General features: G+C 45.4%; 1 protein-coding gene across 2 annotated transcripts in view; it reads left to right on the top strand.

Annotated features, from left to right (window-relative positions):
- LOC117355797 (zona pellucida-binding protein 2-like) overlaps positions 1-24,869 on the top strand; it is a 148,333-nt gene extending 123,464 nt beyond the window's left edge. Inside the window, exons 8-9 of one of the 2 annotated variants that reach the window (XM_033934843.1) lie at positions 15,874-15,946; positions 24,427-24,869. In XM_033934843.1, coding sequence (XP_033790734.1) covers positions 15,874-15,946; positions 24,427-24,739 — 386 coding nt within the window. In that variant the 3' untranslated portion in view covers positions 24,740-24,869. The remainder of the gene's footprint in view (positions 1-15,873; positions 15,947-24,426) is intronic. The other variant, XM_033934844.1, reaches the window with a different exon arrangement.
- The last annotated feature ends 1,678 nt before the right edge of the window (positions 24,870-26,547 follow it).

The raw sequence follows: 26,547 nt of genomic DNA, 5'->3' as shown, positions 1-26,547 counted from the left end.
TTAAATTTTACAATTCAACATTAAAAAAAGCCAGGAAAAACTTCTTCGGAGATAAGATTTCGAGATCCAACAACCAGACCAGTGCGCTGTTCAACATCTGGCGCTCACTAACTACAAAAAAAAATGACCTATCTTTGCTCCCACCATCTCTATCAGCCGATGCCCTTGCAAATTTCTTTAACGAAAAGGTTACCACCCTAAGATGCTCCTTCCCCCCCACAGTCTCCTATAATTCCTTGACCTCTATTGATCTCAACCCTACCTCACCTGTATCCACTCCCATCCCTGCCGACAGATCCTGGACCTCCTTCGAGCTTGTCTCCGAACCACAAGTCTCCAAACTCTGCCTCAAATTAAAAACTTGTACCTGCTCGCTGGACCCTTTCCCCTCCTACTTATTCGAGAATATCCCTACACAGGCCATCGCTTCCCTCACTGAACTTATTAACTCTGCCCTAACATCGGGCCTTTTCTCCCCCGACATGGGACACATTTCATTGTCCCCTTTACTGAAAAAGGCCGACCTTGATCCCTCCATTCCATCAAATTACCGCCCTATAGCAAATATCCCTCTCCTAACCAAGCTATTAGAATCTATCATATCCACCCAACTCTCTTCCTACCTAGAAAGATTCTCTATCCTCCTACCCCACCAATTCGGCTTCAGACCCAACTTCAGCACCGAATCCCTCCTGGCCTCACTAATCTCTAAAGTGCAACAACTCCAATCGCGTAACAAATCTGCTGTTCTTCTTCAATTCGACCTCTCCGCAGCCTTCGATGTCGTTCACCACGACATCCTAATCTTCCAACTCTCCGAAATAGGCATAAGCTCCACTGTCCTAGACTGGTTCTCGAAATTCCTACGCTTCCGCTCCTACACCGTAAACACAAACGGTACCTCATCCCCCCCCTGGAAGCCGAAATGTGGAGTCCCGCAAGGCTCCCCCCTCTCCCCTATCCTTTTCAACATCTACATGTCCTCTCTGAAACTACTTCATCTATCCCCCCTAGAAACTCTCTACTCCTACGCTGACGACATCCTCATCCTCCTTGAGACCGACTCGAACCTCTCTAACCTCACTGAAAACATATCCTCATGTATCACGAACCTCCAATCCTGGGCCCAATCTGTACAAATGAAACTAAATGAGTCCAAAACAAAACTACTTTGGCTCGGCCCTATTTCAGACCATTTACCCTCCTCCATTCCACTACCTTCCGGCCCCACTCTCCAGCTCGAGTTTTCAAGCAAAGTCCTAGGCTTCATCCTAGACTCCTCCCTCTCCTTCAGTGATCACCTCAACTCCCTGGTAAAAAAATGCTTCTTTAGCCTCCATATGTTGAGGAAAGTAAGATCCTACTTTCACCATTCTCATTTCGCCATCCTCGTTCAATCCACCATCCTCTCCAGACTGGACTACTGCAACTCCCTCTATATATGCCTAACTAAGAAAAACCTCCACAGACTTCAACTAATTCAGAACACCGCGGCCAAGCTTATTTTCACAAAGGGCAAGTTTGATCACGTCTCCCCTCTCCTCTCCAAGCTTCACTGGCTCCCAGTATACTCCAGAGTCCTCTACAAATGTGCCTGCTTATCCTTCAAGATTCTACATGGCATCCTACCCCCCGTTATCCCACTCCTTTGGAATTCCTCTAACCCACTCTCCTCTAGATCCTCCCAAAAACTGAAACTATCTTTCCCATCTACAAAAGGTATATCCCGCGCGGGAAAACTTGGAACATCCCTCCCTTTTAGAACCACAGAACTCTGGAACAACCTCCCATCCCCGCTCAGAAATGTTAGCTCCTTCCAATCCTTCCGTAAACATCTGAAAACTTGGCTCTTTTCAAAAATATAATCACCCCTCGTTCTCTAGTACCCTGTTCCCTCCCTATCTTCTTATTCCCTCTCCCATATCCATCTTTGTAGTTTCCTTTTCCTCCTAACCTCTGTAAACCGTGCCGAGCTCTGCGCTTGCGGAGATGATGCGGTATACAAACCTAAGGTTTAGTTTAGTTTAGTTTAGTTTAGTTTCTCTTACTCCCCCCCTCACCCTCGAGTCTCCAGGATCTCTCTTCCCCCTGTCACCATTGCTACTGTCACAGGCCTTTGAGCATTTGCACAACTACACACTCAGTCTTCATTTTCTGCAGCTCAACCTCAAGGCAATTGGGGATCACTCCTGACTCGAGCAGGAGGGATCTGCCCTGCCCTGCAGACTTTGCGAGCCTGCTCTTCTCCAGCCCATCCGAGGGCTGCTAAAGGCCAGCGTGACCCGGCCTCTCTTCAGCCCACTGCGGGCCGACGAAAGCTTTTTTTTTCCGCTCCAGCGCCTCCAAGGCAGAGGAAGGAGGAAGCTTCCTCCATCTTGTTCCTCCTTCCTCCACCCGACGCCACTCGAGCAGGAGGGATCTGCCCTGCCCTGCAGACTTTGCGAGCCTGCTCTTCTCCAGCCCATCCGAGGGCTGCTAAAGGCCAGCGTGACCCGGCCTCTCTTCAGCCCACTGCGGGCCGACGAAAGCTTTCTTTTTCCGCTCCAGCGCCTCCAAGGCAGAGGAAGGAGGAAGCTTCCTCCATCTTGTTCCTCCTTCCTCCATGCGACGCCATTCCTGCAGGAGTGTGCGGACCTGCTCTTCACCAGAAACTTTGCCCCCATAGCCCACCCAAGAGCTGTCGAAGTCCCTGCAAGACTGCAAGTCCCTCACCTCACCGCCCTCCCTCCTCCTTGGCTTATCAAGGTCCACTTGAGGGCCTCTAGACTCTCGGCTCCCCTTACCCACCCGGATTCTGCCCATTGTCAAAGTTTACCATTGTTTATACCCCTGTTTCTGTACCATATTTTACTATTGTATTTGCTCCTGTTTAGTTGCTAAACTTTTCTCTGTTTTTTGCTTAGTTCCACACCAAACTGTACTCTCTGCCAAAGGTTTTTTACCAGTCTCTCACTTTTCGATTGCCCCGTTTCCCCTAGTACATCCTGGGCTACCTACATACCTCAACTGTGCAATCTCTCTGTATCCCATTTACTGCCCCAAGTCTCACCGCTCTAGGCACCACATGGAAAGCGCTTAGCCGCTAATTGTCCTCACTGATATAGCCCCCCTTTTGTCCTAAAAAAAAAAAAGGCTCTCCTCCCTACTCTCGGCCCCGTACTTAGCCAGCTTAATTTAAGTTCCCCTGCTCCTTCCTCAACCAACTCTACTCCCCCTTGCTGTAGACTCTCACACACCAACCACCCCACCATGAACCCATCCTTCTGGATCCTTCTCCTCCTACTCTGCTCACCTCTCTATCCTTCCCTCTGTCTGAAACCTCCCTCCCCCAACCTACTCGACCCCGCTAACACCAATACCATCTGCCCCAGACTCAGAATCCCCACACTGATACGCACCAGAAATTCCCCTCCCAAGAAAAACCCCCGAAAAGTCAACCAAGATTCTCTAAAGCCCCTGCTCCCTGCCAATCTTCCCAACACTGTCCCGGACTCTCTCACCCCAGTCCCGACACTTTATTGCAATGCCAGATCCGCGTGCAATAAGACCCAAATCTTGAAAGATCTTCTAGACGAGCTCGACCCTGGATTCCTGTGCATCACAGAATCATGGATCGCCAAAGACGATCTATTCACACAAAATGAACTCCTCCCCCACGGTTACCAAGGCCTCTTCTCCCCCAGACCCAATCGAAAAGGAGGTGGTCTGGCACTCCTCTACAAATCTTTCTTTGACGTCCAACTCCTTGAGACGGGCACCCATGCTTCTCTAGAATATTTGCTTGCCTCAGTCAATGACGAACTCCGCACCCACCCATTGGGCATCCTGTTACTATACCGACCACCCACCCCTTGGACCAAATCTTCCAATCTCATCTATGAGACCATAACAAATGCCTTCCTTAAATTTCAAAGACTTCTGATCGTTGGTGATATCAATCTCCACCTTGACGACACAAACAACAGTGATACATCCGAATTCAACAACTTCCTTACCTCTCTAGCTTTCCCTCACCCACCCCATCCCCAACCCACAAAAAAGGGCATACTCTAGACTTCACCACCTTCATTGATCTTACCGCCTTCAAAACCTCAACCGACGACACTCGCTGGGAACAAGTCCCTTGGTCAGACCACTTCTTAGGGACTACCTGCCTCCCCATCTTCATGTCACATCTTGACTCCCCACCCCACTCCTCTCATTCCATAACCTTCTGCAAAAAAACCTCGAGCAACCTATTCTGGTCCAAATTCCTCAACAAACTCTCCTCCAACCCTAGACCTACAGACCCCGAATCACATTGGCACAACTGGACCGCCCTCTCCGAGTCCACCTAACACTCCCTTGCTCCATTAACCACCAAAACCATCTCCTACCCCCGAAAGGCCCCATGGTACCTACCTCTTCACAGAGAATTGAAACAGAAATGTCACGCTTTGGAGCGCAAATGGAAAAAATCTAAATCCCCCTCTGATAGACAGACCTGGAGGGCTAATATTAAATTTTACAATTCAACATTAAAAAAAGCCAGGAAAAACTTCTTTGGAGACAAGATCTCTAGATCCAACAACCAGATCAGTGCGCTGTTCAACATCTGGCGCTCCCTAACTACAAAAAAAGACCCATCTTTGCTCCCACCATCTCTATCAGCAGATGCCCTTGCAAATTTCTTTAATGAAAAGGTTACCACTCTAAGATGCTCCTTCCCTCCCACAGTCTCCTACAATTCCCTGACCTCTATTGATCTCAACCCTACCTTACCTGTATCCACCCCCATTCCTGCCGACAGATCCTGGACTGCCTTCGAGCTTGTCTCCGAACCGCAAGTCTCCAAACTCTGCCTCAAACTAAAAACTTGCAAGTGCATTTTGGATCCTTTCCCCTCCTATCTATTCGAGAATATCCCTACACAGGCCATCGCTTCCCTCACCGAACTTATAAACTCTGCCCTAACATCGGGCCTCTTCTCCCCCGATATGGGACACATTTCATTGTCCCCTCTACTGAAAAAGGCTGACCTTGATCCCTCCATTCCATCAAATTACCGTCCTATAGCAAATATCCCTCTCCTAACCAAGTTATTAGAATCCATCATATCCACCCAACTCTCATCCTACCTAGAAAGATTCTCTATCATCCTACTCCACCAGTTCGGCTTCAGACCCAACTTCAGCACCGAATCCCTCTTGGCCTCACTAATCTCTAAGGTGCAACAACTCCATTCTCGCAACAAATTTGCTGTTCTTCTTCAATTCGACCTCTCCGCAGCCTTCGATGTCGTTCATCACGACATCCTAATCTTCCAACTCTCCGAAATAGGCATAAGCTCCACAGTCCTAGATTGGTTCTCGAAATTCCTAAGCTTCCGCTCCTACACCGTTAACACAAACGGTACCTCATCCCCCGCCTGGAAGCCGAAATGTGGAGTCCCGCAAGGCTCACCCCTCTCCCCTATCCTTTTCAACATCTACATGTCCTTTCTGAAACTCCTTCATCTATCCCCCCTAGAAACTCTCTACTCCTACGCTGACGACATCCTCATCCTCCTCGAGACCTCTAACCTCGCTGAGAACATATCCACATGTATTACGAACCTCCAATCCTGGGCCCAGTCTGTACAAATGAAACTGAATGAGTCCAAAACAAAACTACTCTGGCTCGGCCCAATTTCGGATCATTTACCCACCTCCATCCCACTACCTTCAAAGCAAAGTCCTAGGCATCATCTTAGACTCCTCTCTCTCCTTCAATGATCACCTCAACTCCCTGGTAAAAAAATGCTTCTTTAGCCTCCATATGTTGAGGAAAGTAAGATCCTGCTTTCATCATTCTCATTTCGCCATCCTCGTTCAATCCACCATCCTCTCTAGACTGGACTACTGCAACTCCATCTATATAAGCCTAACTAAGAAAAACCTCCATAGACTTCAGCTAATTCAGAACGCCGCAGCCAAGCTTATTTTCGCAAAAGGAAAGTTCGACCACTTCTCCCCACTCCTCTCCAAGCTTCACTGGCTCCCAGTATACTCCAGAGTCCTCTATAAATGTGCCTGCATAGCCTTCAAGATTCTACATGGCGTCCTTCCTCCCGTTATCCCACTCCTTTGGAATTCCTCAAACCCGCTCTCTACTAGATCCTCCCAAAAACTGAAACTATCTTTCCCATCTATAAAAGGTATATCCCACGCAGGAAAACTTGGAACATCCCTCCCTTTTAGAACCACAGAACTCTGGAACAACCTCTCATCCCTGCTCAGAAATTCTAGCTCCTTCCAATCCTTCCGCAAACACTTGAAAACTTGGCTCTTTTCAAAAATCTAATCACCTCCCGTTCTCTAGTACCCTGTCCCTCTCTATCTTCTCAGTCCCTCTCCTATATCCCTTCTTTGTAGTTCCTTTCCTCTCAATCTCTGTAAACCGTGCCGAGCTCTGCGCTTGCGGAGATGGTGCGGTATACAAACCTAAGGTTTAGTTTAGTTTATTCCTGAAGATCCTCCTAGACCACTGGAGTAATAAGATGGATCCGGGGGGGGGGGAGGGCTTATAGTTATGAGGGAGCTTATGGAGGAGTAGGCTTATCAAGGTTCGGAATGAGGGCTGCTTTGGGGGTGGCAGAATAGAGTAGATGCTCTAGAGCAGTGTTCTTCAACCTTTTTACACCCGTGGACCGGCAGAAATAAAAGAATTATTTTGTGGACCGGCAAACTACTAGGACTAAAATTAAAAAACCCAGTTTACGCCCCATCTCCGCGAGCTCGGTCCCCACAAACCATCTGATCCCATCTGCACAAGCCGCAATTATGATTTTATATTGAACATATTTTATTAAAGTATAAAAAGAAACAATATTCTGAACAATTGTGATTTTATAAATACAAATATACAGAGCACGGACCAGCAAAACCCCTGTCTCCCCTCCCCTTCACATATATCCCCTCTACTATCAAGAAAATTGAACAAGCCAAGTTATTATAGAATGCTACATAGAAATATCATGCTAACAGAATACTGCAGTCCCCAGTTATGTCTCTAGCAGGATATATATTTCAAATCTGATATATTCTAATGACAAAATAGAAATAAAATTATTTTTTTCTACCTTTTGTTGTCTCTGGTTTCTGCTTTCATCTTCTTTTCACTCTTTTCCTTCCAGCATCTGCCCGTTCCATCCAATGTCTATCCTCTCCCCCTTCCATATGTAGTATCTGTCTTCTTTCTATGCCCCTCTTCCCTGTCCATCCAGCCTGTTCCTCCTCTCTCCTTTTTACATCATTCATTCCAGCTTCACTGCCTTCTTCATTTTTATCTCTCCTACACCAGATCTAGCATCTTTATCCCTCTCTCATTTCTCTGCTGACCCCCTTTCCAGCATCAATGTCTCTCTACTTTCTCATTCCTCTCTCTCCCCTTTCCCTCATCTGATCTCTCCATTCCACCCTGACCCCTTCCCCTCCTGTAATCTCCCTGCCAGCTGTTTCCTTCCTTTTTTCTTTCTCCCTTCCCTCCTACCTCTATCCAACATTAACTCTCTTCCCATTCCTTTCCCTCCTCCCCTCCCAGCAGCATCTCTCCTTCTTCTCCCTTCCCTCCTCCCTCTATCCAACATTAACTCTCTTCCCATCCCTTTCCCTCCTCCCCTTCCAGCAGAATCTCTCCTTCTTCTCCCTTCCCTCCTCCCTCTATCCAACATTAACTCTCTTCTCTTCCCATCCCTTTCCCTCCTCCCCTCCCAGCAGCATCTCTCCTTCTAACTCTCTCCAAGTCCAGTAACAGCTCTCCCTTAATCCAGCAGCTTCCCTGCCTCCTACAGTGGCTGTCTCCCTTCCAGCAGCTCTCAGTACTTGCCTGCAGGAAGTTGCCGGTAAATCACTGCCCTGGCAAGTAGGAGAGCTGGTGGGAGGGGAGGAAATCACTGTGAAGGCTTCCCAGGATCTTGCTTGCACATGCTGACCAACTCCCTCCACCTGCACCTGTATCTGCAGCTCTCTTCATTCTACTTGTAACTTTCCCGCAGCCCTCTTCAGCAACTCGGCAGGGGCGGCGATCAAGACAGGCTGCCGACGTCGGGACCTTCACTCTCTGAGTCCCGCCTATTTTGTTTCAACTTCCTGTTTCCGAACAGGCAAGACTCAGAGAGGGAATGCCCCGACGTCGGCAGCTTATCTTAATCGCTTGAGGCTGGAAGGAACATTAATGAGCAGGAACTGCAGTCGGCAGGAAATTTAACTGCTGACTTGATCTCGCTGGCCCTGTGCGGACCGGCAGAAATTTTCTGCAGACCGACACCGGTCCGCTGACCGGCGGTTGAAGAACTGTGCTCTAGAGCTGGGGTGTCAATCTCAATCACATAAGGGGCTGAAATCTAAAACATAGGCTAAGTCACGGGCTGAATTTTTTATTAAGATACTAAGGAGTCCTTTTATTAAGTTTTGGAACATGATTTTTATATTATCATATACCATGTGTACTCTTTTTTAAAACTTATGTTTACAGCTTTTCTTTTTGATCCACTGATAGGTGTCAGCTTTAGACACCATTATATTAAACTTTGTGAGTATAGATGGGGTCAGAGTAAGTAAATTTTCTTGACTTTCTGGTCTGCATATACATTTTTCTCCTGCATAGGCATAATTTGATGTTTCATATTTAGGGGCAGGGAATTTAATAACTCTTTGCCTGCTTCTTCCCCTAAATCTTTGTAGCTGTTCTGCTTATATTCCCTTGACCCATCCTTCTCTTTTCCTCCGCTCCCCAGCAAGCTCCAATATTCTTTTTCCTAGCTAGTTGCAGTTCCATGTAGATTTGGCTCACCCATCCCTTTACTGATTCCCACATCTCACTCTCCTTTACAGGTGAAATGTCATTTTCTTTCTAGATTTAACTATCTTCAATTTGTGACTTCCTATTGACCACAAGCTTGGATTATTTCTCTGCTCTGGTTGTGGGACTAGTTCCCTATCCCTTTTTGCACTACAGTAAAGCACCTCCTCCAGCACTCACAGATTCCAGGTCAATGGCCACCTGCCTGCAGAATCCACATCAGATTCTTTGCCACATGCTCACCCTAAGTTCTGTGAGCCCAGCAAGAGTCACAGTTTGAAACCTTAAACATTATATTTTGAGTAAGTGCATGCTCTTATGCCCTGGGCAGCTAGAACATGTTCTAGCTGCCCAGGGCATAAGAGCATGCACTCATATTAAACCATTGTTTTCTGAGCTGCCTGAGAAATATTGCTTCAGTGGCCAAGGAACAAGCATCCAGCTCAAGGAGCCAAGTTTAGACCTTGGAAGTGATTGCAGGGTCCAAATAACTAGCAAGATCCCAACTAGTGAAACAGATTTTATGATGCTTATCCTAACAATAAGCAGATTTCTCCCAAGCCATCTCAATAATGGCCTATGGACTTCTCTTTTAGGAAATTATCCAAGCCTTTTTTAAACCCCACTAAGCTAACTGATTTCACCACTTTCTCCGGCTACGAATTCCAAAGTTTAATTACACAGAACACTCGAAACAGTAGCAACATGGATGACAGAACACAAACTAAAGCTTAACTCTGACAAAGCAAATTTCATCCTCCTAGAAAACAGCAAAACTCCAACCTTAACAAACCTAGTAATAAACTCGATCTCATACCCCTTTCAACCCACGCTAAAACTTCTTAGAGTACTGATTGACAGAGGTTGTACCATGCAACCACAAATCAACAAAATAATAAAAGCATCATTCACAACTATGAGAAACCTAAGACAAATTCAAAAATTCTTCGACAGAAAACAATTCCAATTTTTGGTACAATCTCTTATCCTTGGACTAATAGACTACTGCAACATATTATACCTCCCCTGCCCAATTACAATTGAAAGTGGTTCTGCGGCTGTACATTCCCCCTGAAAGGACGGCTCAGATGGGAATTACTCCTACTCATAACTGCCCCAAGTGCACACAGGCTCATGCCTCTTTGGGACACATGCTTTGGTCTTGTCCTTTGAGCCTCCATTTTTGGCAGGGTCTGGGCACATATATTACATCTCTCTGGGGCAGACGTTGGTCACGTACGCCCAGAGCCTTATTTGGCTATTATACTATAACCACACCGAAATTGAAAGGGATGATAGCCTTCATAGCGAGAACTGTGCTTATGGGAATGAAAACTATTTTGACTAATTGGATCTCCTGGGACCCAACAACTTATACTCAATGGAGTTATTTGATGATAGTACATGCTTTGGAGCAGAGACAGGCTGGTGACCTAGATTTGAGACCTGGTCGCCGCTTCTGTCAGATTTGGGAACACTTTTGGATGGACCTTACACCCCAGGCTCGTGGACGATTACTGAATTGGTGAAGGGGGTCCCACGCCACATGTCAGACTGTTAGATATTGCTATCTTTGCGGTTGGAGGGGATGGGGAGGGAGAGGGAGGTGGGGTGGTGGGGGTTTGATTTGTGCACATGTGAAAGTTTCTAGATTGCACTGTTATGTGATTTTACTTGCACTTTTTCTTGAAAACTTTAATAAATATATTTCAACATACCTCCCCCTGCCCAGCGGCCATGATAAAGCAACTACAAACAATACAAAATACAGCTCTAAGACTCATCTACTCATTGAAAAAACATGACTACATCACAGAGGCATACCACGACTCACACTGGCTCCCAATACAAACAATACACTTCAAATTCTATTGCTTACTATTCAAAGCTATTAACGGAGACAGCCCAACCTACTGGAACAACCAACTAATTCAAGCCACCTCAACCAGACACAGAAGAACCCACTTGCTATTCACACACCCACCAACCAAAAATGTCAAACAAAGAAAACTATATGACAACCTAATGGCCACCAGAGCAGCAAAACTAGACAGACAAATCACCAATCTGATGTCTTCGACCACAGACTACAAAACCTTCAAAAATGAAACAAAAACTCTACTCTTCAAAAAATACATAAAACCTATTTAACACTACCAGTTCCTTCCCAAGCTCCACCTACCACACTGTACTCCTATCAAATCTAAAATGTTCAAATTACCCAACATGTATTATCTTAATTTCTCGACAATTCTTATGTAATCCGCCTATATATCTTGTAACTTCATGACAATTCTTATGTAATCCGCCTATATATCTTGTAACTTCATGACAATTCTTATGTAATCTGCCTTGAACCGCAAGGTAATGGCAGAATAGAAATCACTAATGTAATGTAATGTACTTAGCTTCATCGCATGCCCCCTAATCCTAGTATTTTTGGAAAGAGTAAACAAGTGATTCACATCTACCCTTTCCACTCCACTCAGTATTTTATAGACCTCTTTCATATCACCCCTGAGCCATCTCTTCTCCAAGATGAAAAGCCCTAGCCACTTTAGCCTTTCCTCATAAGGAAGTTGTCCCATCCCTTATCATTTTTGTTGCTCTTCCCTTCTCTGTACCTCTTCTAATTCCACTACATCTTTTTTGAGATACGGTGACCAGAATTGCACACAGTATTCGAGGTGCAGCCGTGCCATAGAGCGATACAAGGGCATTATAAAATGTTCATCTTTGTTTTCCATTCCATTCCTGCTAATTCCTAACATTCTATTTGCTTTCTAAGCCACCACCGCACATTGAGCTGATGTTTTCAACGTATCCTCAACGATGACACCTAGATCCTTTTACTGGGCAGTAACTTCTAATGTGGAACCCTGCATCATATAGCTATAGTTCAGATTCCTCATTCCCCACATGTATCACTTTGCACTTGTTCACATTAAATGTCATCTGTCATTTTGATACCCAGTCTCACAAGATTCTCTTGTAATTTTTCACAATTAAGCAACAAAAGAGCCAGGGAGCCATCAGCTTGTCTCGGAAGCCTTCTCGCTGCAGAGTGGCATCTTCTGGGGAAGGCTGATGACAGCAGGCTCACTTCATTGCTGCTGCCTTCGGTTGCCTGAAAATTCAATGCAGCAACTGGGGATGAGGTAGGTGAGGAGTGGGGATAGCTGGCTAAACCCGGACAGACTCCCGAATTAAAAAAAAAAAAAAAAAAAAAAGAATGTACAGAACCCAGACAGTCCTCTAAAAAGAGGACATGTCCAGATTTTCCTGGACATATGGTAACCCCAAACCCACAGCTCCTCTTGCCCTTGTGATGGGACATATACCACTTCACAGCGCCACAGAAATCAAAGAAGGATGTGGAAAAGTTAGGAACCTTAAATTGTTTTTTTTATAATCTAATTTTCTAAATACAGTCAAACCTCGGTTTGCGAGTAACGTGGTTTGCGAGTGTTTTGCAAGACGAGTAAAACACTCCCACAAATCTTACCTAGCATAACGAGCGCCGTCCTGATAAACGAGCTCTCAGCTCCCGAATTAAGCCATCTGCCGTACCAGTAAACGATTGCGTACACACACGTCACGTATAAGCACACACAACATTGATGAGCGCTGTGCCGTGCTCATTGACGTGTGTGCTTAAATGTGACGCACACGTACACGATCATTTTATCGGGATGGTGGCGGCTTTATTCGGGAGCCCATCAGCAGAGCCTGAGCTGGTGGACGGCAGAGGCATCGCCCTGAAGCGGGAGGGCAGCTGTACAGGGACTCCAAGGGTTGCTAGCTCCTGGCCACCTGAAAGAAGTCACCTTGCTGAAGGGGCTGTGGCACCCGGGCATCATCCAGGCAGGTACCCACCCCTGGACCACAATAGCAAACCTTTTGGGTTATGGAACGAATTGTCTGAGTTTCCTTTATTGCCTATGGGGAAATTTGCTTTGCTATACGAGTGCTTTGGATTATGAGCATGCTTCTGGAACAAATTATGCTCTAAACCAAGGTACCACTGTACTCCAATCTATGCCATGTAATATCTCTATCTTTAATAGTCACCATATAAAAGGTCTGATTTTCTTGTTTAGCATTATCCAAACCACTCAGTCTATCAGACTGCTGTTTCAGAGCTGTGGTAATAGTTGCAAATGTCACCTGAGGAGAATACAGTCCATATCCCACAAGGACTCCAAAGTCACTACAACCACATGTTGAAGCACTAGAAATGCTAGTTCCTCCCTCCAAGCAACAGTGAGACTGAACCCAGGCTACCTTTGAGATGGAATTCTCATCTCTGGAGGAAGATGTTACTGCATCAGCCCCCCTCCTATCCCAGTAAGCATGGGGCTGAGATTCAGCTTACCAGGCCCTAGGACGTCTTCCTACCCAGCATTGCCTCAGATTGAAGCAGAGCTGTACAAGGTGGAGGACTAACCGATACTTCCTCCATACCACAGTCCACAACAACTCTGATGGACCCCGCAAACATAAAAGACATCTTTCCGGCTGGATGGATCTCAAAATGCTCAAACATCACTTGACCCCTGCTAAAACTCCGCTGGGGCCCAGATATTTAAACTTCCTTTTACCCATCAAGGAGACCAGGTAGATGACAGAGAAGTACAAAAATTATGCTGATGTTTGGGAGCTCAAACCAGCACTTCTGGCCTTGACACCATCTTGGCCTCCTCTTGATGCCTTTCAAATATTTAAAGGTTCGTATCAAATCCCCTCTCTCCTTCCTCTAGGGCAGTATTTTTCAAAGGGCCTGGAGTACCCCCTTGCCAGTCGGGTTTTTAGGATATCTTAGTAAAACTTTGGCATATTTGGCAGCTATGTGGGACAAACAAGTTAGTATTTAAATATCAATCTCATCCTCTTATCTAGTCTTTAGAAATCACTGAAAATCCATTTGTTTGATTAGTTTATTATGATCATACTACAAGTGGTTAGTATCTCTTAGTTGTTAACCGCACTGAACTGTAAAGAATTTATGTAATGTAATATCTGCAATTAATATGCATGAAAAAATTTGCCTATAATGTAGGCAGTGTATGCAAATCAAGTTTATGCATATTCATTGTAGATATCCAGAAAGACTGACTGGCAAGGGAGTACTCTAGGACCAAGTTGAGAAACTCCTTAGCTATACAAATTCATGTCTGTCCAAGTTAGATTGTAAGCTCTTCTGAGCAGGGACCGTCTATAAATGTCAAAATGGGAAAGCACTGCATATGCCTTTCAGCGCTATATAAGTGATAAATAGTAGTAGAACCTCCAATTTCTTCTCATATATCTTCTAATTGAGACACTTACCCTGTTTCTATTGAAATGTTTCTCTGTTTCTATTAAATTGTTTCTGTGTTTCTATTGAATTCAGAGAAAGCATGGGACAGGCACATGAGATCTCTTGTGGCAAGTAGGAGATAGTGGATGCAGCGGATGGGCCATTGGCCTTTATCTGCTGTCATGTTTCTATATTTCTATTGAATTCATTATAATTGCTTTCCTTTGTACTGATTCCAGCTTTTTATTGTACTTAATGAGATATCCCTCTAAAACTGAACACAGTACTCAAAGTGAAACCTCACCATCATCCTATTTAGAGAGATCTCGACCTCTTTTCTGCATGCTATGCCACTTCCTTTGCAGTCTATCATTTGTCTGGCTTTCTCCACTGTCCTCTCACATTGCTTTGCCACTTTGAGGTCCTCAGTATCACCATAAGGTCTCTCTCCCCTTCCCCCTATCACGTACAATTCCATCGGGTTTTTGTTCCCTAAATGCGTCACAGTGCACTTCTTCATGTTAAAAGAGCAAGTCTATAACAGGTGCCTAGGTTTCCATGGCATTGGGGCAGGTAAAATTACATAGGTAACAGTATGTTTGCGTGTGCTAGCTTGCACCAGGTGCTATTCTGTAAAGATACACACAAGTGGCATTGTCCATAAATGCAAAGGGGGTGCATAGGAGCAGATCATGGGCAGGGCGCCCACGAAATTTATATCTTACAGAATACTGTAAGCTACAACTGGTGTAACTGTGGGCAAATAAATATAAGGCATAGCAATACCAGGTTATTCTCTAATGGAATCTGGTTTCCCAGAGGCTGTTACAGAATAGGCTCTCACTGCATGGCATCAGAACACCTAAAACAAGGTGCCCACTTATACTGTAGAATTGCCTCCTGAGTGTGTCTGCACGTAAGACCTTTATTTTAAGTGAATTCTAGAAATGCTATAAACTGCAGTGGGTATCACTTAAAAAATCATCCTCTAAACTTCCACCAATTGATAAATCTCATTCACATCTATTGGCTAATGGGTCGGGGTCCCAAATCCTCCCATTCTACTGCATGTTTTATAAAAACACAGGCACAGTTTTGCCCCTTTCCCTGCCCACTGAGCTCAGCAAGCATTAAATGCTCTTTATAAAATTCCCTCTTAGTGTGTATATAGAATTGTAAATTACTTGTGGTTCCTACTCTGATACACATTGCTCACTGGAGCCATATCTGGATTTTCAGCCATATTATCTGGATAATGCTAAAACTCTTTAACCACCCCCACCACTTTCCAGGTAGTGCCATGGTAAGAGCCAAGGTGGAGACAGAAGTTATCCAGATACCGCCAGTATTCAGTGAAACTACTTGAATACTATCCAGGCAAGTCAGTACCGCAAAATAACTTTCCCTGCTTGCTGGATTGTTATTCAGGTACTGACACTGAATATTGGCGGTACCTGGATAACTTACCAATCAATCTATACGAGATATTATGGGCTGATATCCAGATATTAGTACTGTATAAACATCACGGTCAGTACTTAATCCAACTCTGACAGCAGTGTTAAACCTTAAGACTAATAAGGTATATATATATATATTCTTTTCAAAATATACATCATATATATATATACATATATATATATATATATATATACTGTAAAAATATATATGATGTATATTTTGAAAAGAATTTAATATATGAGATATACATTTATTGCTATATTTCCTTTGTTTAAACTCTACATATCTTTCAGAGACTCTACAGATGTGGATTGTTATCCTGACGTCTTCTCTTGGAACTTGTTTCCTATTAGGAGCATCTTGGATGTAAGAATCCTATCATTTTATCTATTACTTATTATAATACATTACATTACATTAGAGATTTCTATTCCGCCATTACTTTGCAGTTCAAGGCGGATTACAAAAGAGATAAAAAACGGAGAGTTACAATGGAAGAACATTTGTCCTTTCTAGAGAGGTAAAGAGTAGGTTATGTAGTTTCTGTGTGGCGGGAAGAGGGAGGGGGGGAAGGACGGTAAGTTTGAAGTTAGGGCTGTTTCAGGAATTTCTTGAAGAGTGTAGTTTTTATTTCTTTTCTGAACTTCTTGTAGTCTGGTGTCGTTATCAGTAGATTGGAGATTTGGTTATCTAGTTTAGCTGCTTAAGTGGCCAGGAGGCCATCGTATAGTTTTTTCCGTTTTACTTCTTTGATCGAGGGGTGTGTGAATGGGATGTGTATTTTTCTATGTCTGATTGAGGTGGTTTGGATGAGGCGGTTGTTCAGGTAGGTTGGGCTGTCTCCGTTTAAGGCTTTAAATAACATACAGTAGAATTTAAATAGTATTCTTTCTTGGATTGGTAGCCAATGTGAGTTGATGTATGCTTCTGTAATATGGTCGTGTTTTCTCAATGAGTACCGTATTTTCGCGGATATAACGCGCGCGTTATACGTGATTTTACGTACCGCGCATACCCCTCGCGCGTTATATGCCTGAGCGCGGTATACAAAAGTTTTTAAACATAGTTCCCACCCCGCCCGACGCCCGATTCACCCCCCCAGCAGGACCGCTCGCACCCCCACCCCGAACGACCGCTCGCACGCGCTCCCACCCGCACCCGCATCCACGATCAGAGCAAGAGGGAGCCCAAGCCCTCTTGCCCGGCCGACTCCCCGACATCCGATACATCCCCCCCCGGCAGGACCACTCGCACCCTCACCCCGAAGGACCGCCGACTCCCCAACAATATCGGGCCAGGAGGGAGCCCAAACCCTCCTGGCCACGGCGACCCCCTAACCCCACCCCGCACTACATTACGGGCAGGAGGGATCCCAGGCCCTCCTGCCCTCGACGCAAACCCCCTCCCCCCAACGACCGCCCCCCCCCAAGAACCTCCGCCCGTCCCCCAGCCGACCCGCGACCCCCCTGGCCGACCCCCACGACACCCCCACCCGCCTTCCCCGTACTTTGTGTAGTTGGGCCAGAAGGGAGCCCAAACCCTCCTGGCCACGGCGACCCCCTAACCCCACCCCGCACTACATTACGGGCAGGAGGGATCCCAGGCCCTCCTGCCCTCGACGCAAACCCCCCTCCCTCCAACGACCGCCCCCCCCCAAGAACCTCCGACCGACCCGCGACCCCCCTGGCCGACCCCCCCACCCCCCTTCCCCGTACCTTTGGAAGTTGGCCGGACAGACGGGAGCCAAACCCGCCTGTCCGGCAGGCAGCCAACGAAGGAATGAGGCCGGATTGGCCCATCCGTCCTAAAGCTCCGCCTACTGGTGGGGCCTAAGGCGCGTGGGCCAATCAGAATAGGCCCTGGAGCCTTAGGTCCCACCTGGGGGCGCGGCCTGAGACACATGGTCGGGTTTGGCCCATGTGCCTCAGGCCGCGCCCCCAGGTGGGACCTAAGGCTCCAGGGCCTATTCTGATTGGCCCACGCGCCTTAGGCCCCACCAGTAGGCGGAGCTTTAGGACGGATGGGCCAATCCGGCCTCATTCCTTCGTTGGCTGCCTGCCGGACAGGCGGGTTTGGCTCCCGTCTGTCCGGCCAACTTCCAAAGGTACGGGGAAGGGGGGTGGGGGGGTCGGCCAGGGGGGTCGCGGGTCGGTCGGAGGTTCTTGGGGGGGGGCGGTCGTTGGAGGGAGGGGGGTTTGCGTCGAGGGCAGGAGGGCCTGGGATCCCTCCTGCCCGTAATGTAGTGCGGGGTGGGGTTAGGGGGTCGCCGTGGCCAGGAGGGTTTGGGCTCCCTTCTGGCCCAACTACACAAAGTACGGGGAAGGCGGGTGGGGGTGTCGTGGGGGTCGGCCAGGGGGGTCGCGGGTCGGCTGGGGGACGGGCGGAGGTTCTTGGGGGGGGGGCGGTCGTTGGGGGGAGGGGGTTTGCGTCGAGGGCAGGAGGGCCTGGGATCCCTCCTGCCCGTAATGTAGTGCGGGGTGAGGTTAGGGGGTCGCCGTGGCCAGGAGGATTTGGGCTCCCTCCTGGCCCAATATTGTCGGGGAGTCGGCGGTCCTTCGGGGTGGGGGTGCGAGTGGTCCTGCCGAGGGGGGAGAAGAATCGGACGTCGAGGGGGGGCATCAGGCTTTCAGGATGGGGACAGGACTTCAAGGGGGGACAGGCAGATCTTCAAGGGGGACAGGCAGACCTTCAAGGGGGGACAGGACTTCAAGGGGGGACAGGCAGACCTTCAAGGGGGGACAGGACTTCAAGGGGGACAGGCACGGAGAGGCGGGGCAGTGCACCGAAAGTCAGGGCGGGTGAACGGTGAGTCGGGGCAACCAGAGGAGAGTCGGGGCAGTGCACCGAAAGTCAGGGTGAGTCGGGGCAACCAGATGAGAGTCGGGGAGGGCGAAAGGAGAGTCGGGGTGGCCAGAGGAGAGTCGGGGAGAGCGAAAGGAGAGTCGGGGTGGCCAGAGGAGAGTCGGGCAGCATGCGCGTTATATGCCTGAGCGCGGTATAGAAAAGTTTTTGTACATATCATCGTGATTTCTGCACGCTATACCCCTGTGCGCGTTTTACAATGGTGCGCGTTATATCCGCGAAAATACGGTAGATGAGTCTCAGAGCTGTATTTTGGATTGTTTGTAGTTGTTTAGTCATTGTGGCAGGGCAGGGGAGGTAGAGGATGTTGCAGTAATCTAGTAGACTTAGGATTAGGGATTGTACTATAAGCTGGAATTGTTTTTCGAAGAATTTCCAGACTTGTCTTAGGTTTCTCATCACTGTGAAGGATTTCTGTATTGTTTTATTTATTTGCGGTTGCATGGTGCAGCATCAGTCTATAGTCATTCCTAGTAGTTTTATGGTAGTTTGAATGGGATAGTTGATTGTGTTAATTTCTATATTGGTTATGGTTGGGACTTTGTCATTTTCAAGGAGGATGAATTTAGTTTTGTCTGTGTTGAGTTTCAATTTGTGATCTTTCATCCAGGTTGCTACTGTTTCTAATGTGTGTTTGTCATGGCGGTCTTTGGTTGATCAAAAGGTATGAGAATGGTAATGTCATCTGCATAACTGTAGGTGGTGATGCCTAGATTATCTAGATATGTTCCAAGAGATGCAATGTATAGGTTGAAGAGAGTAGGGGATAGCGGGGATCCTTGTGGTACGCCGCAAGGGTTGGACCAAGGTTCAGATTTTTCTTTATCTGATTTTACTCTGTATGTTCTGGATTTTAGGAAGCCTTCAAACCAAGAGTATACTTTATCTGAGATGCCTATTGCATCCAAAATTTGCAGTAGGATGTTATGGCCTGCCAAGTCAAATGCCGCGGTAAGGTCTAGTTGTATGAGAAGCATTTTTTTCCTGTGCTGAGGTGTTGTCTGGCTGTGTCAGTAAGGGAACCTAGTAATGTTTCTGTGCTGAAGTTGGATCTGAAGCCAGATTGCGTGGGGTGAAGTATATTATCATCATCTAGATAGTTGGTGAGGTGTTTTTCTACTAGTCCTTCTGTCAGTTTGACATATAGAGGTATTGAGGCAATGGGCCTGTAGTTGGATGGTTGGTCTGTTGGTCCTTTTGGATCTTTTTGGATTGGGGTGATGATGATTTCGCTGAGGTCAGTTGGGAAAAGGCCGTCAGTGAGCATGGTTTGTATCCATTGCAGAAGTAGAGTACAGAATTTTGTGCTGGAGGTTGTAAGGAGATATGATGGGCAGTGGTTAAGGTCACAGGATGCGTGGCTGTACTTTTTGTAGAGTTTATTGAATTCAGACCATTGTATGTTGGGGAATTGAGACCATGTTCTGTCAGCTGCAGTTGATTCTTTATCTGTGGGAAGAATTGTGAGCTCGTTTAGGTGGGATTGGGTACAATTGAGGGTGGCTCTGGCATTTGTAATTTTGTTCTTGAAGTGTTCTGCTAGGAGGGTGGCTGAGGGGGGTGGGGTATTGTTAGTGGTCATGTAGGATTTGGTGTCTGTTAGGTCTTTTAATATTTGGAATAGTTTTTGGTATCTTGGGTTTCTGTGCCTATTAGATTAGTGTAATGTGTTTTTCTCTTGTCCTTTAGTAGTATTTTGTATTGTTTGTTAGTTTTTTTCCAGGCGGTTTTCGTGTGATCTAGATTAGTTTTTCTCCATTTTCTTTCTAGTCATCTGCATTGTCTTTTAAGTAGGAGTAGTTCATTGTCAAACCATTGATCTGATCTTCTGCTGATTCTAGTTTTGGTTTGTAATGGGGCTAGTTCATCAAGTATGTTGGTAGTCAGATTGTTCCACTGTGAGATGAAGTCCTTGGGGTCACAGTCCTAGATTGTTTCATCTATTTTTGTCCAGAATTTGGGGGGGTCGATGTGTTTGCGTGAGGTGTAAGTTATTTTTTTGGGTTTAGGTATGGTTTCATTCTTGGTCCAGTTGATGTTGAATGTGTATGTGTAGTGGTCTGACCAGAGGGATGGGGACCAGGTTCCATTAGGTGTTTGAATTTCTGGGGAGGATACTAATAATAATAATAATAGCTTATATACCGCAATACTGTGAAGTTCTATGCGGTTTACAAAGATTAAGCAAAGGTACAAATTGATTGACTTTAAGAGGGGAGGAAGAAAGAGGGTTAATAGGACAGGAAATCCATTTTTGAGGAGAGAGTGATCAATAGAACAAGTTAATCGCTATAGAGGGGAGAGAGAAGAGAGGATCAGTTGTCTAGATACTTTAGGAACAGGTGTGTTTTCAGACGTTTCCTAAATTCCTCATAAATAGTTGGCGAAAGCAATTGTTCTAGGTCTTTACCCCATGATGCTGCTTGGTGCGAGAGAAGATGTTCATGGTGTTTTTTCAGTTTACAACCTCCTCTTCATTACAGGGGCTCCGAAAAGTCAAAGATATCTGCGGAGCTAAAGATAGATGAGGGAAGAAGGCAGTTTATAATATACTTTGTTATAAAACGAATGCCGGTGGCTGGTCGGGGTTGCGCTACCTTCCCACAACCCCCGTCCCTTAGCTGGAAACACTCGCGCCTCTGACAGGTACAGGCTCGGGCTCATTGCGGGAGGGTGGAAGTAGGAAGAAGCCAGGTCTGTGCTGTCACTAGCGGGCGCATAGGAAGGGGAGGCTCGTGACCGAGTAACTCTTCTTTCTGGAACTCTTAAGCGCTTGTGCTCATTTGGCTGATGTAATTAAGTAAAGGGAGGCCAGGGGGGAAGCCGGAGGACACTGCTGCACCACTTCCCTACTGACCCTCCCCCCTCGCCCCCTAAAGCAGCAGCGGCCGGCCAGCAAGAGGCAGTACTGCCGCTTCTGCTTTAGGGGGGGAGGGGGGAGGGTCAGTCACCGAATCGGCCAGGCCGATTTAAAAAAAAAAAAAAAAATTGATTTGAATCGATTCACCCGAAGTGAATCAGTGAATCGATTCAAATCAGAAATCATGCAGCAGTAGTGTGGCATAGTGGTTAGAGCTACGGCCTCAGTACCCTGAGATAGTGAGTTCAAACCCCCATACTGCTCCTTGTGACCCTGGGCAAGTCACTTAATCCTCCATTGCCCCAGGTACATTAGATAGACTGTGAGCTTGCCGGGGCAGATAAGGAAAATGCTTGAGTACCTAATTGTAAACCACTTAATACACCTTGTCCAAGCGGTATATCAAAATCGCAATCCCTATTTATATCATGTAGATATTTAAACATCTCTATTGTAGCTCCATTCTCCTGCCTTTTCTCTAAAGCAGGGGTGCCCAACACGTCGATCGCGATCGACAGGTCGCTCGCTCAGACGACCCCAGTCGATCGCAGAGCGGGTTCTCTTCCCTTCTCTTTTTTTCCCCTCCTGACTAGCCCGCTCCTGAATTCTGCTGCTGCCGCTGCTGCTCAACATTTAAAAAAAAAAAAAAAGGCTTGAAGAACTTATGCTCCGGGGGCTAACGTGTGCTTGTACCGGCTTCCCTTCTCTTCCCTCTGAAACCGGAAGTTATGTCGGGGGGGGGGAGAGAAGGGAAGCCGGCACGCACATGTTAGAGCCCCGTTCGCGGGCTAAAGCGGGAGACAGGTCAGAGAAGCTTGCGATTTGCTCTTCTTGCTGCCAGGTCCTGCCTACTTTCTGTTCCCTCAAAGGCAGGACCCGGCAGCATTTCTCCCAATAGGTCGATCTTGGGCCGATCAGCCTTCCTCACCCCGACGTCAATTCTGCCGTCAGAGAGGAAGTTCTGGCCAGCGGAACTTCCTCTCCAACAGCAGAATTGACGTCAGGGAGAGGAATGCTGGGGGCCCGAAGCAGGGAGAGCTTGACCGGCGGCCTGTTATTCGATGGCAGTGGCAGTGGCTTGGGGGAGGGCAGGGAGGGAGAAAGAGGGCAGGCAGGGAGACAGAAGGAAAGAAGAGAAACAGAAAAAAAGAAAGGGGGCATGAAGAGAGAAAGAAAGAGAAGGCAGGGAGAGAGGAAGAAAACGTTGGGGGGGGGATGAGGAGAGGAAGCATACAGGCTAAAAGAAGGGAAGAAAGATTGGATGCACAGTCAGAAGAAGAAAGTGCAACCAGAGACTCATGAAATCACCAGACAAGGTAGGAAAAATGATTTTATTTTAAATTTAGTGATCAAAATGTATCTGAATTTATATTTGCTGCCTATATTTTACACTGTGGTCCCCTTTTACTAAACCGCAATAGAGGTTTTTAGCGCAGGGAGCCTATGAGCGTCAAGAGCAGCGCTGGGCATTCAGCGCAGCTCCCTGCGCTAAAAACTGCTATCGTGGTTTAGTAAAAAGGGAGGGGGGTATTTGTCTGTTTTTGTATGGTTGTTAGTGAGGTGGCAGTGCATAGAGTCATCTGCTTTGACCTCTTTGAAAAACCCTGGAATAGGAATGATGATTAACATTTTCTATGCGTACAGTGTGCTTTGTGGTTTTTTTTAAATTTTATTGTTGGTAGATCATTTTGACTTGGTCATTTTAAAAGTAGCTCGCGAGCCCAAAAAGTATGGGCACCCCTGCTCTAAAGTTTGCATTTTGAGATTTTTAAGTCTGTCCCCAAATGTATCATGACAAAAGCCACTGACCATTTTAGTTGGACCAACTCGATCCTTTTTTATATCTTTTTGGAGGTGAAGTCTTCAGAATTATACATAATATTCTAAATGAGGTCTCGCCAGAATCTTATACAGGAATATCAATACCTCCTTTTACCTGCTGGCAGAATTTTTGGTGTCATCTTCAGCAGGCAGGCTTGAGATCCCTGCCAGCTAACTCTAAGAGTGCACCATCACAGGTAGAAGGAATAGAAAGCGCTGTATTACATAATTTATAAATTTTGTTCAACTTTAAGAAATGTTTGTTAATAGAAATGGCCAAATCTTAGTCTATTGGGTCAAAACATTATCCAATTTTCATTAGAATGTAAGAACATAAGAGCGAACCAAAAAAACTCTGTGGAGTGATGATGTTCCTAAATGGACTTTATTTGAAAGTGTCAAAGTTCCAAAGGTACACTGAAATCATCCACATAAAATAATTTCATCCACATAAAAGCCTTAAAGGACCTAGTCCGCTAGGGATACAGGACCCAACACGGTCCGCGTTTCGACAAAAAGTCTTCTTCAGGGGTCTCTGGAGGTCCTATAAAGGTGAATACGTGGGAAACAATTATGTGGTCAGCCGGAAGTGAGACACGTGTTCACCTTTATAGGACCCCCAGGGACCCCTGAAGAAGACTTTTTGTCAAAACGCGGACTGTGTTGGGTCCTGTATCCCTAGCGGACTAGGTCCTTTAAGGCTTTTATGTGGATGATTTATTTTTATGTGGATGAAATTATTTTATGTGGATGATTTCAGTGTACCTTTGGAACTTTGACACTTTCAAATAAAGTCCATTTAGGAACATCGTCACTCCACAGAGTTTTTTTGGTTTTCTCTGGATTTTCTTCTATGTGGATATTTTGAGAACATAACAGCTGCCATACCTGGACAGACAGAAGGTCCATCAAGCTCGGCATCCTGTCTCCAACAGTGGCCAATCCAGGTCTCAAGTACCTGGCAAGATGCTGCTTATCCTAAGAATAAGCAATGAATATCCCCAAGTCCATCTTATTAATGGCTTATGGACTTTTCTTTTAGGAAGTTATCCAAATCTTTTTAAGCCCCACTAAGCTAACTGCTTTTACATCATTCTCTGAATGTTAAGTAGTAGTCTTGTTAACAAAAATATCCCTGTTACCCAGATAATGGTGATATTCAGCTTTTTTGTTCTCCTAAGTGATCTGAATAATGGTTTGTAGAAATTTATAGTGGGTAATGGCTTTAAAAGCAGACTGTTTATATGTTAGTTTTAAATATTTTGTATAATACTTGTTATATCTTACTTCCAATTTTTTCCAGTACCATACATAGATGTTGTAGAAGATTATTAGCAGCTCAGTATATAGAAAAAGGAGAAACTGGAGCGAAGAAAATGCTGAAAACATTTTCAAACATTGCTAATGCTAAAGATATTCAAGAGCAAAGAAGTAAATTAATGAATCCATCAAACCATCTTGTTAGAATCAATTTATCAAAGTACAAGACCAATTTTCTGGATGAACAAACTATAGAATTGTTAAGTAATGAAGACCTAATAGAAACAACTACAGACTTTAGTTCAAGTCTATCTCCGGAACTGAAATCAAGTGAGCCAGAAATGAATTTTGAATAAAATGGATTAGAAGATGTTTCGTGCAAAGAAATTATACATATATTGAAAGGGATGAATATAGTTCTAACAAGAAACTTTGTGGATAATTTCATGGACCAAATACATCAAGGTTGTCATTTTAGAAGATTTGCATGCCATCTACATGTATAAATAATGGTTTTTACATATGTAGATTAGCATTTATACATGAGTACAATTTCAGAATGCCACTAATTTATGCATGTGGATAGCAATGAATGCATAGATTTAAAAGGGTGCATTTTGGGCAGGCAAAAAGAATATACAAATAAAACACACATATATATTTAGTCAAGCATAAGTATTAGGTACTTGCTCATTTGGACCTGCGATTGAGAGGGGAATTGTGCTGACCTTTGTGGTATCTAGCAAAAAAAAATCCTTGGGGCAGTCACCCCAGATATTCAGCCACCAGGAGGCAGCCTAGATAACGCCCGTGGATATTCAATGCCAGGCCATTTCCAGTGACTAGCAATACATATCTAAGTATTTTTGACTGCTAAAATGTTAACTGGCTAAATCGATATTCAGTGCTGGCTGGTTATGTTCATAGAGGCCAAAGATAGAACTGCTATTTACATGGTCCGATTTGGCCACTAACTTAGCCACTCAGTGTTGAAAATTGCTAGTTATTGTGCAGTATAGCTGGTTAACTTTTAGCTGCTAACCATGAATATTCAGCAGAGATAACTGATTATCCTGTGCTGAATATTTGCATTTAATCAGTTAAGCACTATTTAACCAGTTGGTGCCGTTTCTGGCCAATTAAATAACATTGAATATCAGCCAGCCAGTGTTTTTTTAAATGTTAGTCTCTGAGGCCAAATTAAATCTGTATATTTAGGACCAGTAGTCAGCACTGAATATCTGGATGTGATGGGCACTATCCAGTTAGCAGAAATATTCAGATCCTATTTGAACAGCTAACCAGATACCTTTGCGGACTGCCCACGTTCTGCTCTGGTGCTATCCAAATAGTGTAGGGGTAGACTAATATTTTTTTGTGGTGTTATCAAGATACTCTATACTTTATTTGGCTCCTCTAAAGGCCCATTATACATAGAATGTTGAGATAGTACAGAGGCATCCAGGTTGGCGCATGCTGAATTCTGGTAGTATTTTACAAAATGTTCTGTCAAATGTGGAAAGCATGAAGACTCTGCAGGAGCAGCCATTTCACAAACAGGCAGCGTGAACTTAGCAACTACCAATTTTACAACCTCTGTGTATAAATTGTACTGCTTCCACATGTAGCTGGCCCATTTTATAAGCCTATAGGGACAATTCTTTAACCAAGGCACTAACATTTAGATATATATTATGCACGTCAATTTATTTTATTTATTTTTAACACTTTTATTCTGTGTGACTAAGTGCTATACTGCTTAACTTACATGACTTGAATTCTGCAAATGGCCCCTAAATCAGCCAGTGCCTAAAAAAATGGCGTAGGCCATGTGTCAATCAAATTTAGATCCTGTTCACAGAATCGCGGTTATTGGCACCTAAGAAAAAAAACGTAGCGCCGGTAATGTAGGCCAGGGGTTTAAAGGCCTACATTTCTAGCGCCTATGCTTTTTGGAGAATCCCACCTAGCAGCGCTTAGTGATATCTAAGATTAACTCTGCCTCTAAACATGCCTAGCTTAGACACGATTCCGGCACCAAGTGGCACCTACTTTTTTTATTTATGTGTTTTTAATTGGTTTGAAATGGTGCATTCAATTACCCTTCCAATTGATTCAAATAAGTTAGGCACCAATAGGCAAGATCTAGACACCTAACTTTCGG

This window comes from Geotrypetes seraphini, chromosome 2, assembly GCF_902459505.1.
Source record: "Geotrypetes seraphini chromosome 2, aGeoSer1.1, whole genome shotgun sequence".
Taxonomy (NCBI): domain Eukaryota; kingdom Metazoa; phylum Chordata; class Amphibia; order Gymnophiona; family Dermophiidae; genus Geotrypetes; species Geotrypetes seraphini.
Note: the sequence above shows the minus strand (reverse complement) of the source record. Positions and strands in the feature narration are given on the sequence as shown.